The 14,735-nt window shown below is 37.7% G+C and overlaps 1 protein-coding gene across 3 annotated transcripts in view; it reads left to right on the top strand.

Moving 5' to 3' along the window:
- The window catches only part of GIPC2 (GIPC PDZ domain containing family member 2), a 33,988-nt gene extending 19,845 nt beyond the window's left edge, over positions 1–14,143 (top strand). For all 3 annotated transcript variants that reach the window (XM_030493958.1, XM_030493956.1, XM_030493957.1), the window contains exons 4-6: positions 1,824–1,933; positions 2,665–2,746; positions 11,242–14,143. In XM_030493958.1, the coding sequence (XP_030349818.1) occupies positions 1,824–1,933; positions 2,665–2,746; positions 11,242–11,396 (347 nt within the window). In that variant the 3' untranslated portion in view covers positions 11,397–14,143. The remainder of the gene's footprint in view (positions 1–1,823; positions 1,934–2,664; positions 2,747–11,241) is intronic.
- Positions 14,144–14,735: the final 592 nt, after the last annotated feature.

The raw sequence follows: 14,735 nt of genomic DNA, 5'->3' as shown, positions 1-14,735 counted from the left end.
GGATTAAGAGGCAATCAGAGCTTTTTGGGATGATTTTTACCCTACAAGTTGCAGTGTCCAGTAGGTTAGAATATCCCTCCTCTAGCCTTAGGTGCAGTTAGCCTTTAGGTACAAATTTATTCAAGATAGTGTTCAAGCTGCAGCATGCTGAGAATAGCTCCAGAGGAGATGACAAGCAAGATCTAGATCCTGCTGGACAAGTAGGTGCTGAATTCCTGTTCGTTTCAACACAAGTTTGTAAAGGTATAGAAATAAGAGACAAGCCTCCATGTGAAATTACCAACTTTATTTTTCTTCCTTTCATCAGAATGTGAAATGAGTATAATTTACTGGTTAGATGTCTTTCTACCACATGCACACAGGCTACCTTAGCTGCTCTAGGCAAGGCTTGTGGCATAGAATTAAAGACTTGTCTGAATAAGACTGGTCCTTACCAGTCACAAGCTGGCCCTCTGCAAATTGGTGAAAAATTAATAGAAACAAAGTAAAGGCAGCATAACACAAACTCAAAATTTTAGTTACATGAATAGTTTCTGTGACGGCCAGAGAGCTTTGGTCTGAAGTGTCACAAATAAAGATTATGTCGAATCATGGGTTTTAATGTACTAATGGTTACTGAACTAGAAAAAGATGTATGTTATATCAAGAATGACTTTTTGAAACAAGTCTAGCAGAAATTATGACAATTTAAGGATGTTTTAGACCATCCTTGAAACAATAAAAGGATTAAGGAAAAGTTATCCTAAGTAAATATGTTAAGAGGCTGTGCCATATGTATTTGTTAAAATAAAAGCAATTAAAAATTACTTTTCAAGACTTGTTCAGTGGAATAATCTGGATTTTTGACTACTTACGCGAGAATAGGGAGTTGGAAACTACCTGAGCAAAATTAAGATAGCATGTTAAAGTCTTGCCTTCAAGGAGAGCTTTTTGGAAAGGCTAGCTGTTAAGTGGAGGAATAATCTTGGAGAGGAAACAGCATAATTAAAAACAGTTATGAAAAATTTATCTCCAGATTAACTGTGTAACTCCTATGTCAGTAAGTAGATTAAAGCCTTGCCACTCTTGAATGAAAAACTATGTCCTAGAACAAGAAAGCCAAATATTAAATGATTCCGTACTCCATTTACTAACTAGGGTGCCCTTACCCAAGATTAAACAAGGAAAGCTGAATTCAGGTAAAGAAAACTTTGGGTGAAGCCAGATATTCTTGGTAGAGTTTTATCAGGTGTGCAAGCAGGACCTCTGTGAAACCGGTGGAAAAAATCCTGCAGATCTGCATATGGACATTTCACACATTTGAAATAAATCGAATTGTTAGCTCACTGCAGTATGGCTCACCATGACTTGTTTAGCAGTAGTGTTTGCACCATTGCATCAGTGAAAAATGGAAATGTTGCAGTGCTAAACCTGCTACAGTCTGCCTGTGAAGACCAGGATAAATCAGCATTTGGCTGATGGCTTCAGCCATTATCTAATATAAAGTAATAAATACTTCTACTTTTCCGGAGAATACAGAAATAAAATTACACAAAGTACATATACGAAGTTGAGTGCAATAGGCCTGCATAGATGCATTGGTCAGTGGAAGTCTTAGCATCAGTCAAGAGGGTATGAAAGTCTGAAGACAAGAAATTGTCAATGAAGCTATACTTGGAACACAGTTAATTTATAATTAAATTGTTATATACATCTAGATCTTGATTAGAATAAAAAGTGAAGATAATATAATTGCCAAAGCAGATACATTGTATTCTGATATACTATGTACTTAGTTTTGTTTCGTATCCTTTTCTTTTTGTTGTTACTTGTTTTGTCTTTAGAAAAGCTGGAACCGAGGTCCAAGGGGGGAACTCTGCCAGCAGGTAAAATCTCCAGAGGGAGAGAAACACTTCGGCTGAGAAGCAAAGGCCCTGCTACTGTGGAGGAAATGGTATGGTTATCTTGGGATCCTTCAATAGTTTAATCATCTAGCACCTGATTTAGTTTTACCTGAGGCAGATAAAGTAGGAAGGAAAAATCTGGATGTTACAAAGCTTGCAAGACTCAAGACAACTGCCTTCTGCAGAGAGAAATGCTTATATAAAGTTAAGACTAGCAGGGATAAGGTGAGGCTGAGGAATCTGAACAGAGAGCCTATATTTAAATGTCATGCTTTACATGGATGAATTTAAGATAGATGAGACCAAGGAGTGTTGAAAAGAGGGAAGAGGGGGAAAGGGAGAGGGGGCTGTTGAAGAGTTGGTTTAGTTTCTGACACTGCAAAGTGTGCTGCGCTGGTGTAAAGGTTTTTGTTAGGAGAGGCTAATAACCTATGTAGACATGAATGTGTGGAAAACCAGGATTAAGGTTTGGAAGAAGAAATATTATTGTTTCTGGGTTCCTCTAAAACTAATGAGGATTTGATGTAAATCTGTATTGCCAGGAGATGTAAGCCTCCTGTTTACTTTGAATGTGAGAGCTGTGTGGCATGACATTAGGAGGAAGGCTCAGGTTTGTGATAAGAGGGAAAGAGAGTGTAATAACATGTTTTACTCGTAGGTTTTGTAAGTCTAGGTGACTAGAATGGGACTAAGGATAATCAGTGGTGAATTGCTAGTTAGTTTGAAATCTGCATGTATATAATCATACTTTTGTTCTTTTTCTCCCTTTATTTCAACAAAGCCAACTGAAGTTGAAGAAAAAGCAATTAAAAAAGTGGATGAGCTTCTTGAAACATATATGGGGATAAGAGATATTGAATTAGGTGAGTTTTTAACAGGCATATTACTACAAGATTAACTAATTTCTCATTTTCTGTAGCCTAAAATTTATTGAGTACTTTAGTCTCTGGATGAAAGTGAAGCAAAATTTGTCCAGCATGTGGTTTCAGAAGCTTGCCCATATTTCTGCAAATGTGTGTCTGATAAAAGAAAGAATCTCTCACTACAGGCCTTATGATGTAACTGATAAATCCTCTAGTATTCATGCACATTATCTGTACACTTTTGCATGAATTATTTAGTTTTCTGCCACTAACTGTCATCACTGTATTCTTTCTAGCATATATTTTCTAGTGGAGCTTGCATGTGAAATGTTTAAGGATTGTTAAGTTGGATAAGCGTGTCTATTTGCTTTTTTGCTCCTTTGCCCCTTGGCTTAGACACATCAAAGTTGATCACTGAAGAATCTGAGATCTTCATCAGTGAAAGGGCAACTGTTTAGCAAGGGAACTGGCAAAGTAATTGCACAAATTTATCAAGTTCTCTAAAGCCTGTGTTCTGAAGAACATGGAAGATTTCCCAGAATATTTACTAGCTATCACAGTCATCAATTCATAATGAAAGAAACTATTCAACCCCAGTGTTGTAAGTCCTTAAAACTGCACCAAACTTGTCCTTGCAGCTGTTGCTTCTCTCTCTTAGTCTAACAACAGCTAAATAGAAACTTCTGTTTGTATGGAAAGAAGCTGAAGTCTGCTTGAGTACAAATTGCTGCTGCAGCCATCTGTGGTTGCTGTAGTCCTCATACAATCTTCTGGAACTGCTAATAGTGAGACAAAGAACATATTTATTGTTATGGTAATATTAAAAAAAAATCAGCCAAGAATTAAGAAAGGATAAGCTAAATGGAAAGTGGTCTTGAAAAGAGAGCTTTTAGGAGAAAGAAGTGGAGGAGGCAAAACAGAAGGTTAAATGGGTCTGACATGAAGCTAAGGGCAAAGCAGGAGGGTTGGACAGGCAGCAGTTAGCACAGAGGAATGAGAACAATAGGAGATTATGTGACTAGCCAAAAGTCCTTTTGTTGGCTGCTCCTACTGGCAAGCGTCTGATTGGCAGCTTCTACTAGCTTTTTCACAGGAAAAACTGTAGGTAAAGTAGTATTTACACCCCAGCCTGAGGTAGAGGTGGGCTTCCTGGCGTAGAAGAGAGTGGAGCTCTCCAAAACTTCTGAATTCTGTTTTGTAGGTATTATATAAACTTTAAAATTCCCAGAAAACTGAAAATTCTCCAAAATTCTGTTCCCAGCAACTCTAATACGTGATGCCCCTGCCATGTAATATGCTCCTGGGAGCTCTTTGTGGTGGTGACCCTCTGTTTAGGTTAGGGAGGATCCCATGTCCTGTTCCACTCAGTCTGTCTTTGGCTCAGGCTTCAAAGCTCCACGTTGCATGCCTGTCGTCCCTTTGGGAGCTGTTTTTGTCCTGCAGCTGTTGCAGTCCCAGCTCAAGCCAGGCTTCTGGAGACTCCTGCCCTTGCAGGTTACCTCCAACGTCCCCAGGCTCCTGGCCCTATAGGAATAAGCAGCTATAGGTGTTCCGGTTTTGGTGTCCATACCCAGGCCAGAGCATGGTTTCTTGGGATGTTGATGTGTGCTGTGTTCTGCTCTGGGACAGAGAAGCAAGTTACCGTGGGAACTGGTGTTCCCTGTGGTTTTGGCTCTCAGTACCGTAACAGGATGGCTCTTGCACAGTAGACTGAGGCATTCAGCTTTCGCACATATGGTTGTGATGATTGCCAAGCACCTCGCAGAGCTTTCCCTTGAACTCCTTGATATTTCTCCCCCCCACCCCTCCAAAAAAAAAAAAAGATTTAACACCATTCATCTTTCAGTATGTAGTTTGGAAAGTTTCAAAGAATGCCTTAAAAGAATACTCAGAGAAGGAAGAGGCCTCTGTCCTCTGAGATACTCTTTTCTTCCCAACTGGGTTGTTGTTTTGTCCTTTACCTCTTCCTTCTCTTCCTTCTAAAAAGGGAGTGAAACAGAAACTGTCAGGAATCACAGACTACAGGGTTCATATAGCTTTAGGTTGCACCTTTGAAGCCATTTCCAAAAAATCAAATGGTAGAGTTGAGGGCCAACTGTGATATCAACAAAAAAAAGTTTTATCATTTTTAAATAATTAAACAGCCCTAGGACTCTTTAGGAAAGCAGAGCTAATCACCTGTCACAAATCTGTGCAATTAACACGTCAGTTTTTCATGTACTGGATATGATCAGTCACCCATGAAAATGAAATATGAGGAAAGGATTCATTCAGAGAATGCCAATCACCACTCAGCTAGAAATTTCACTCATTACTCAAGCCAGATAAGTTGAAAATGCAAGTCATCACAATGCACAGCTGACAAGTGATTAAGATCTCAATCACTGCTCACTCCCATGCAGTTCTGTTTGTCACAAGCTTTGGATGTCAGTTAATATTGCTCTTTCATCTCCATTAAAATGACACTTCCATGGTGTGATTGAATTATAAAACAGTGCCCCAGTTTAAGCCAGAAGTTCAAAAGAAGGGAAAGAAAAATAATGTAAAATTACAGACAGAATTAAAGATGAGATGAAGCCCTTAATTTTTGCATAGTTAAGTGTCTTGACAGTTTCAAGAATGGCTGACTAAATCTACACACAAATTCCTAAATTGGAGCAAAATGCTTGGAAATCATTTAATGGAAATTCATGCACTTTTTTTTTTGGCATGGTTTTGTATCTTCAGAGATCTAAATGCTGTTTAGATTTACGTATCTGCCTTTTGAATGCACTTTTACCTCTTTACCTCTTTAGTCTACTGAAAACTGGACTTAATCTGCAGAAGGGAGACTTGGCTCTGGAAGTTTATTACTCAGCCATTTATGGACACATTAGAAATTGGGCCAAGGCTTGACTTCAGTCTTCTTTAAAACAAATGTGCCATGGAGAGACAATTCAGGTTATTTTAAATCCTGCCAGTGCTTTCTGGTAAAGGAACATGAACAGTTGATTAATAGAAGGGACTCAGGAAGCACTGCTAGTGAAAAATACTGGTGGCATTTCTTTTTTTAAATTGGTGAGGCTTGAATTGTTATGGACTGTATTTGATCCCAAAGATTCTGGGTGGGAGGAAGCCTGGATTTACAGCATCCAACCCCAGAATGCTGCCGATGGAAAAATGAAGGCGAAAAGGGCTTCCTGTCCAACTAGCTAGCTCTTCATCCACTCATATTTTGTTCTATTTTTATGCTTTTGGATGTTATTTCCTTTTTTTTTTTTTTTTTGTTTGTTTCCTATAATATTGCCAGACATTAAATGTCTGGCATATTCTCCATCTCTGTTTAAAAGAATTTCAAATCTACTTTTCTACTCTTTATTTTTCATACTTACCGTCTAGTCAAAATGTCCTAACAGGTTTAAACTTTTTGTCACCCAAGCTGCTTCTTTTGGTTGATGAATCCAAACCCATTAATATTGGATAGATGATTTTGTCTTGAAATGCTTTGACTAAAGTGATACTGTCCCTGAATCTGTTGTTTTCTGCCCTTCTGTTTTCTGTGAGCAGACTTCCTTTCTCAAAGGATTTTATTGTATACACTCTAGGGTATTTTGTTTATAACTGTTCATTTACTCTGAGAGAATAACGTGAGTTTTGTGAAAAAGAAAAAGGTAGCAAGTCTGGTTAAACAAGAAAACTTCTCCACTTCAAGAAGAATTAATACTTACTAAAAAGGAAAAAAGAAAGGATATTTCTGATGGTTCCTTGAATGCCAGATCTGACAATGTTCAACATGAAAATAAACCCAAGTAATGTCACGCACTGGAAACTGCAAGGACATGCTTCATTTTCTGTCATGTTGTAAGGAAGCTGAATGTGAATTTTAGCTCTTTTAGGCCAGAATAATAATAATGCTTGTTACCTTTTAATGAAGGCAAAGCTTCTGATAGCATTACATCTAAATAAATACTGAAGTTTCTGTTAAGGCTTCTGAAAAAGTTTCTTTAGAAACGACAAGGTAGGATACAGGTAGCAAAACCACTATGTAAGGCAGATAATAACAGTGATAGGCAGATTGTAGCTTTCATGGTTTGTGCTACATGTGCCCATCAGAAGTGAAAATCAGGATTTTTTGAAAGATCTTGGAGGTTAAAGTGACTATCTTTAAAAAGCCCATACAGTACTTTGTTCATATTCTGGGAAGCCTGATATTGAGCTTCACACTTAAAGTTGAGAAGACTTCTAATTCCTCTCATCACTTTTAAGTTTGCTGAACTTTTTACATTTTATGTAAAAATTTCTCAGGTATTAGCATTGCCTGAAGTGATATTAAAAAAAAAAAAAAAATCTGAAAACAATTGGGGCTATCTGGAGTGTGGAAAAATATTCTATTGGAAAAAAGTTCCTGTAATCACTTATTGTGCAGCTGTTACAAGAAGCAGTGGGGTAAAGGGAGGGGAGTGGAGGCAGTTTGGCACGGAGCTGTCACCCTCTGAGAACCAGTAAAGTTTTCCTCAAGTTGGCAAGTGCTAAATGCCTTGGCAGTGAGTGGTTTTGATTTGCCTTGGGAATTACGCATTGCAAATGTCATTGTGTAAACATGCATGTTCTGCACAGCTGTGGCTCCCAGGGGATGCCAGCCCGTATCTCTGTTTACTGCCTGGTGAAATAAGAATATGTACACTGGGTGATGGAGAAGATTGGCCAGCTTTAGTGTTTCTGTATATATGAAACCAGTGAAGCAGGGTTCAGTTTGCACATTCGTATACATTGGTGGGACAACTTGTGTGCGTGAAAATCAGGAAGGATGGCTTGCGTCTTGCATTGGCTTTTCAGTACGGTAATAGAGCTCTGCTGGCACTAGAGGTCAGCACCACGCTGTGGAAAACGTGCAGCCCAGCACAACGATTCTGCAATCCTTTCACGGAAGCACTTTTGGTCAGGTAAATCTGGGAATGGGAATGTGCTTTAATAAATACAGTACATTAAATGTACCCTGGTAGTGCTGATTACAGTTGTTCAAAACACAGAATTATAGAATAGTTTGGGTTGGAAGGGACCTTCAAAGGTCATCTAGTCTAACCCCCCTGCAATGAGCAGGGACATCTTCAACTAGATCAGGTTGCCCAGACCACATCCAGCCTGGCCTTGAATGTCTCCAGATGAAAAGACTTTTATTTGAAGCCTGTGGCAATGCCATTCTGACTCCTACTTAACTGGGTTGAAAGTTGTCTTGATTATCTTAAGTTTAGTGGATTTTGCTTTCAAGTGTGGTAAATCTCTACTGACCTATCTACAAGGTTCTATTTCATAATTTGGGAAGCTCGGTCTTTAAAGAAAGTTGTGTTTGAAGTAACATTTTCTGTTAATGACAGAATTTATTACTCTGTAATTCTGAGGTTTCAGCTAGGGCAGTTGGACCGTAATATAATCTTGTGTTGTCTTGTCACTGCTCTCTGTGTCATATGGCTCTTCCATGTATCTTAATCAATTTATCTTAGAACTGGCTAAATTCCTTGCACCCACTCCATCTGCTAGAACTCTTGTCTGTTGATGGCAACTCACTCTGTTGATGGCAACGTTCTTTTTTAATATCTTGAGTAACTGTATCTAGACCTGTTTGCTCACTGTATCTAGACCTGTTTGCTCTTGTGTCACCTTGCACAGCTCTTCTCCCCTCCAACCCTTTCTGTGTCTATCTAGAGTAACTTCATATCCTAGTTCATATCCAGAAATTTGGGAAGTTTAAATTACACCCTTCACCTCATTACCTCCAGAGTTGCTCCTGTCTAAATATCTTCTTATGCTACGGTGCCAAAGGATACAAGGTGGCATTGATAGGACAGATATCTGTCTTCTGCTTGTCAGGAACAAGAGTCCCATTAATGCCTGTTTCCCATCCAGACTCCTCTAAGTCAGTGTTCCAGGAACTTAACAGGGGACACAGAAAGAATCAATGCAATAGGGATAGGGTTTCTTCTGGCAGGCAAACAGGTCTTGAGAGTCCTTGAGCACCACTTGGGGTGCCCCGAAGCTAGGTTACACTTGAGCTGTCTCGATCACAGCAGTTTGTGTGTCAAGATTTACGTAAATTTTCCTTGGAGTGTTTTGTGTAGTTTGGCACACTGCAGTTCTGTTTGACGCCTCATGTCTGAAAGTAGTTTGGACCAAAACATCAGCTTTCTTCAGAATTACAGTTGCTGATGTCTACAGTGTGGAATATGGTTCAAGTTTGCTCATAGCTTGTTAGAAGTTTGCGTAACAGCAAACACTATTTGCCAGAAGTCCATAACTGTCAATAAACTTGAGCTGAGTTTCAGGTTAACAAAATAATATTAAATAGGTTTAATGAAACTTGAGAGCAGGGGAAGTTTCTTTTCCTTTTTATGAGAGGGATTTTACCATGTTAATACAATGCAGTGCATGCAGTAGACGGCAGACTGTCCCATTAAGGATGGTCTCTGTGGCTTCAAAACTTCGTTCCCTTTTTCAGGCACTGTAATACGTTTTCCACTCAGATATCCCTCTGAGGAAAGGCTAGAAGCTATAAAATCCTTCAGTGTGACACTTGAATTTGATATGCTCATAAACAAAGTGGTGGTTACTTGATATATAACAAAAGATGAAGGATATATTGCAGTTTAAGGCAGGTGTGTAAAGTAATCACAAAATGGAGCAGACTTCGAGGGTTTCATCTGTTGTACAATACCGTTATTTCTTGTGAATATAGGCAGAGTCTGTGGAGCAGAGATACAGCTCAGAAAATAAACTGCATTCAGCAGTGCTGTTTGTGCTAAGTCTGTTTTACAGAGTCCTCTGCATCCCTCAAACCCTGATAGCCTGCTGCCAGTATTTCTGCTGGCCTAGCTTAACCAGGAGTAACTCTCTGTGCTGTCACTTTTCATCCTTCGGGGAGGTGCAGGAGATTTGCTCTAACATCCCTGGGTTGCCAGCATCCAGTGTTGTTTGGGATAGAGCTGTAATTTGTCCTAGAATCTGAGAAACTGTGCAGTGGCTAAAGGTGAGGGATGAGCACAGCAGCTAAAGACTGAATCCTAACAGGAACCTCAGTGTGGCTATTTCCAAGTCTAAAACTTGTTAAATTCTGATACTTGAGCAAATGCTGGGCAGCATGGGTTTACAAGATACCACTTGTATATCACGAGAATCAGGATATCACAGAAGTCTACTTCTGTTATATCAGACCTCTCTACTTTAACTTTCCTGGGTACTGAGATGTTCCTGGTCTTTGGTGGCTCTGGTTTATTGTGCACAGCAGCAAGGTCTTTCCCTTGCTTTTGCACAATTTGAACCACCTGTATGAGACTTCCAGGAATAACTTTGATCTTTTTCACTTAGTGGCATAAGCACAAATTTTCCCAGCCTTGAGGGTGCTGGGAAAAGCAAATTAAAGATTTGGTTTTTTCAGAGCTGAAGGTAATAATAATTGAAGCAAACTTACGCACTGAAATTAGTTTATCTTTAGTTTGCATGGTATGGGGAAAAAAATGTAGATCCAAGCAGGAGAATAATGTGGCTCAGAATAAATGCCTCAGTCTCTTTACTGCCTGGAGGTGTATTTTGGCTTAAAAAAATAAGCTAAAGTTAATTAAAATTAAATATCATAAAGCTGAAAAATTCAGCAAATCTGAGGTCATATGGTAGTTTCTTGAGGGCATGACTTCATTCAGGTAGTTGCAAACATACTGTGCCCGATACCTAACAAACCAGATTTTGATTTTCTGTATATTTTGAGGCAGCAAATTAGTTGAGCCTAGTATTTTAATTCTTGTTTCCTAAAATAGGGTATTCAAGTGTCTCTAAGCCCATTTATCATTACTTCTTTCTAAAGGCAGGTCATGCTCAACATTTAAACCTTTAAACTCATAAAACACGGGTTGCTGCTAGCAAACCCATACTAGCTTGGAGCATGTATCTATTACGTAGGGTTTATGTCGTTTTCCTTGTTCAAACCCTATCCCCTTTGGCTGTCTGTGAAAAACTTGGCTACTTTAAACTCTGACTTTCTGAGGTGTTTTCTTCATTGTTTAGAGGAGAAAGACATTCAGATTTGCCTTTTGATCTTCTGATTTAGATCAGCAAGCTCATATCAAACTCACTGAAGTTAACGATGACTGGGTCTGGTTGTTGCAGAAGGGTTGTGCTTAACCTGATTTTTAGACCCATGCTTCCTGTGTCTTCAGCAGTGAATACAGAATATAATTGAATAAGATTAAAATGAAGGTCTGTTGAATTAAAAGTTAAACCTGCGAAACAAACAGAAGAATGTATAAGGAGCACTCCAAGGAGGCTCTCCTGTTTATCAGATTAGAATGTTGCTACTGTGGGGGGATTTTAGTACATAATTCCTATTGAATCCTAAATCCAGTATGTAAGCTTTACATCTCCTTAAGCTGATCTCTACTTGTTTTTGAAAATAGATATTCAAAAACTATTGTGGCAATAGATGTTAGCTGTCACTTGCATAATAATTACATTGTTTTGCTGCTTTTTAGCTGCAACAATGGTGGAAGCTGGAAGAGACAAGAAAAACCCAGATGAATTTGCAGTGGCATTGGATGAAACTCTTGGAGACTTTGCATTTCCAGATGAGTTTGTCTTTGATGTATGGGGAGCAATAGGTGATGCTAAGCAAGGACGACTGGAATGAGAACTGTGCAGTTTATTAGTCCCTATTTGAAAGTACAAAATTATTGTCAAATATGTGCATCAGAATTTTAATACTTTTATTGATATGAATCCAGGGTGCTCTGTATAAGTGTTCTTATCTGAGACTTCCTTTTGCTAAAGAAGGTTTCTAATAGAAATATGAAGATAACCCCAAAGTTCTGGCAACTGCACGTTTAAAGCAAACAATTTACATGTACAAATCACTGTGAGGAGTGCGTCAAGAAGGTATATTTATACAGACATTTTATGAAAATTAGGTATTTTTTATTGTACATACACTTTGATAGCAATATTCTGAAGTGTTACACATACACAACAAAGAATTTGGATTATTTTATCTCTTCTTTAGAAAGGTTTATAAACTTAGAGAATCATCTAGGTTGGAAAAGACCTTTAAGATCAACAAGTCCAAGCGTTACCCTAGGACTGCCATGTCACTCAGCCATGTCACTAAGGGCCTCACCTTGTTGAAAAACTACCTAGCTACATGCTGCAGTCCCCTGGTCTTCTGTTGTCCATATCTATTTATGTGCACAAAGAGCTGTGGAGCAATGGTTTGGCCTGAATATAGTCTGTTCTGTAGTCAAAGCTGGGAAGAAGCTACCCTGTTTTTGAAGAACATGAGTTCGGGAGAAAAATATTCCTCTGAAACATGAGAACTAAGATCTTTGAATGAAAAAGACTTGCTTTCATTTGAGTCGTAATAATGTGCAGTCTGGGTATTGCTGAGATGAGGAAATACAGTAGAAATGCTTAAACCAGGAAGCTGCTGCTTTATTCAGATGCCATATTATTGCAATAGGAACTGCATAGGAAGAAACAAATGTTAAATTTGGTTTCTATTCATGTATTTGAATAATATCTGTGATCTGGCACTGAAGACTATAGCGTATGACTAAGTGCTTAATTGATCTTGCATATGCTAAATTATTTGCTTAGATCCTATGGAGTTCCCCTCCGGTCTGGGTTGTTTGGTTTTTTTTTTTCAACGTGGCAACATAGGAGAGACCTGGAAGGTGTTCAGACCTGGAAGATGTCACAACCAACCTCAGTTTGGATGAAAACACATGCCTAAACCCTGAAAAATGCATTAAACTAATCTGAGATGTTAGGATTTCCAATTATTTTGTACATGAACATTTATTTTAACTGATAATACATTACTAGTAAATCTCTGATTATTGAAAATGAAATTGAAATAGAATGTGGGGCCTGACCTGGGAAGGTGTCATAGCTTTTTAGTATTTTTTTATTTGCACAAACATATGAAATAATAGGTATTACGAAGATTTTTCTCAATCACTACTTAGTTACTTTTCTTCTGCAGAAAATGTCTTTCACCATCTTGCAGAGATCTCTTTGAAATAAAGATTATGCCAATAATTTTACATGTTCCATGTCAATGATTTTTTTAATCTAAAACCATGACACTCTGGAGTATCATTGAGAGAACAGGTCCTCATTCTCTTTGTTATTTAGGAAGGATCCTGAAGTCTACATCAGTCTTTTGCACATGTTACAATAAGTGAATGTTTTTTTCTAGTTATGAAATACTGCATGAAGTCTTAGAAATACTATTCAGTGGTCTTTCAATGGGGATAATCTCCAATTTTGTAAAGGCTGTTATGAATATTTTGCTCTTGTAACTCTGATTTAAGGACAAGTTTTCATGTAATACAGATATTCCTTTTTATGAAGTGAAACATGGTGGTATGTAGGTCATAAATTTTAGTGTATTTAAGAAGTTCAAAGGTGTCAAAATTTCTCTTAATTGTACTAGTGCCTCATCATCAGTGTGGAATGAAATCTATATGTGTATTCAAACAGGTGTGATCACTATCAATTTCTATACATAGAAATGGATATGAAAATTTAGGCTATTCTCAAGTTATGAGAAGTAGAGATAATTTTGCAAGAAAATTTGAATTTTAGTAAAACTTGTAAATAAAATTAAAGAAACTTTGTAAGGAGGTAGTTAAATTTTATACATCCCATTGTTCAGTTGGGACCTTGAGAATGTTTTATTTTGAGAAAAGAGTGTAATTTTAGGACAGAGAGCGCAAGGTAGATAGCATTTCTCTGTATTTAATAGTTGCAAGTCTGAGCCCACAATCTTCTGTTGCAGTTGAGCACACTCTGTCTTGCACACAGGGTTACTTTAACTAATGTACTCTTGGTAATGAAGAGTTAAAGTATTGTGGGCCATATCATTTATTCTTTAAACTTATTTTAGATGAAAAGGAAAAATGAAATGTCAAGAGTTCCCAGTCGGTTTCAAATTGTTTTATGTAAAACTCAAATGTCAAATTTTGAGGAAATGATTATGTACACTAATGTCAGTAACCAACGTGCTGCTGCTTATAAAAATCAATGGAAGTTAAGAATTCCTTCTTAAATGGTGAAAGAAAATGTACTGTGGAAGAGTAGTATTGTAAAATAATATATGAAATGTAACCTGTGGCAGATAACCCCTCATGTGTTTTAGATGCTCATTTTATTTTGAGAAATTAATGTTGTTTAATCAATTTATCCTCAGAGAATAATTTGTCTCATTACACTCGTAAAATAGTGGGATAAAAATAATCTCTGAAGCTCTAATTCTGCACAGAGCTGTCTCTTTTTATAGTGGCCTATCGTTGTGTAGTTTATTTTGGAACTAAGATTTAAATAGCAATTCAAATTTTACTAGCATTTATGGCAATAAAGTATATCAATACATCTTAGTAATTTTTCTGAGTTCTTATTTATGCATACACTATTTCCAGCACATAAGACATAGTGGTACCACTGCCCAATTTAGTAGATTATTTGCATTTTCCAGCTACGCATGAATAAATTGTCACATGAAAATCACACTACCTTATAAAGTATGATGAATACTTCTCGCTCTTTATAATGATTTCTGTAGTAAATTAACGTTGTTTTACTAATGAAATACAGCCTGCAGATACCTTTAAAACCTAGTCAGTAATAACACTAAAGCCTTTGCATGCTTTGTAGGGTGAAAATGTCATAAAATGTCACTAAAAAACCTCACAAATTCATTTGAAGTACTAGTTCTAGTTAATACAAGTACTGATCAGAGTAGGACTATAAACATCTTCTTAGTGTGTATCGCAGGTGGGGGTGAATGTTGGTGAATAGTCATCTCAAGATCTGAGGTGTAAGGTAGTAACTCAGCCTGAATTCTATTCTAAAAGTAACTAACTGATTCCTTATTCTTATAATTTGGTGCACAGTTTGCAGGGAGCTGGCATGTATATGCAGTTGTTTGTGCCTTTACTTCCAGACTTACTGCTGTATTCAAGATGATGGAAAA

This window comes from Strigops habroptila, chromosome 8 (genome assembly GCF_004027225.2).
Source record: "Strigops habroptila isolate Jane chromosome 8, bStrHab1.2.pri, whole genome shotgun sequence".
Taxonomy (NCBI): Eukaryota; Metazoa; Chordata; class Aves; order Psittaciformes; family Psittacidae; genus Strigops; species Strigops habroptila.
The sequence above is the reverse complement of the archived record's forward strand: the minus strand, read 5'-3'. Positions and strand labels throughout refer to the sequence as shown.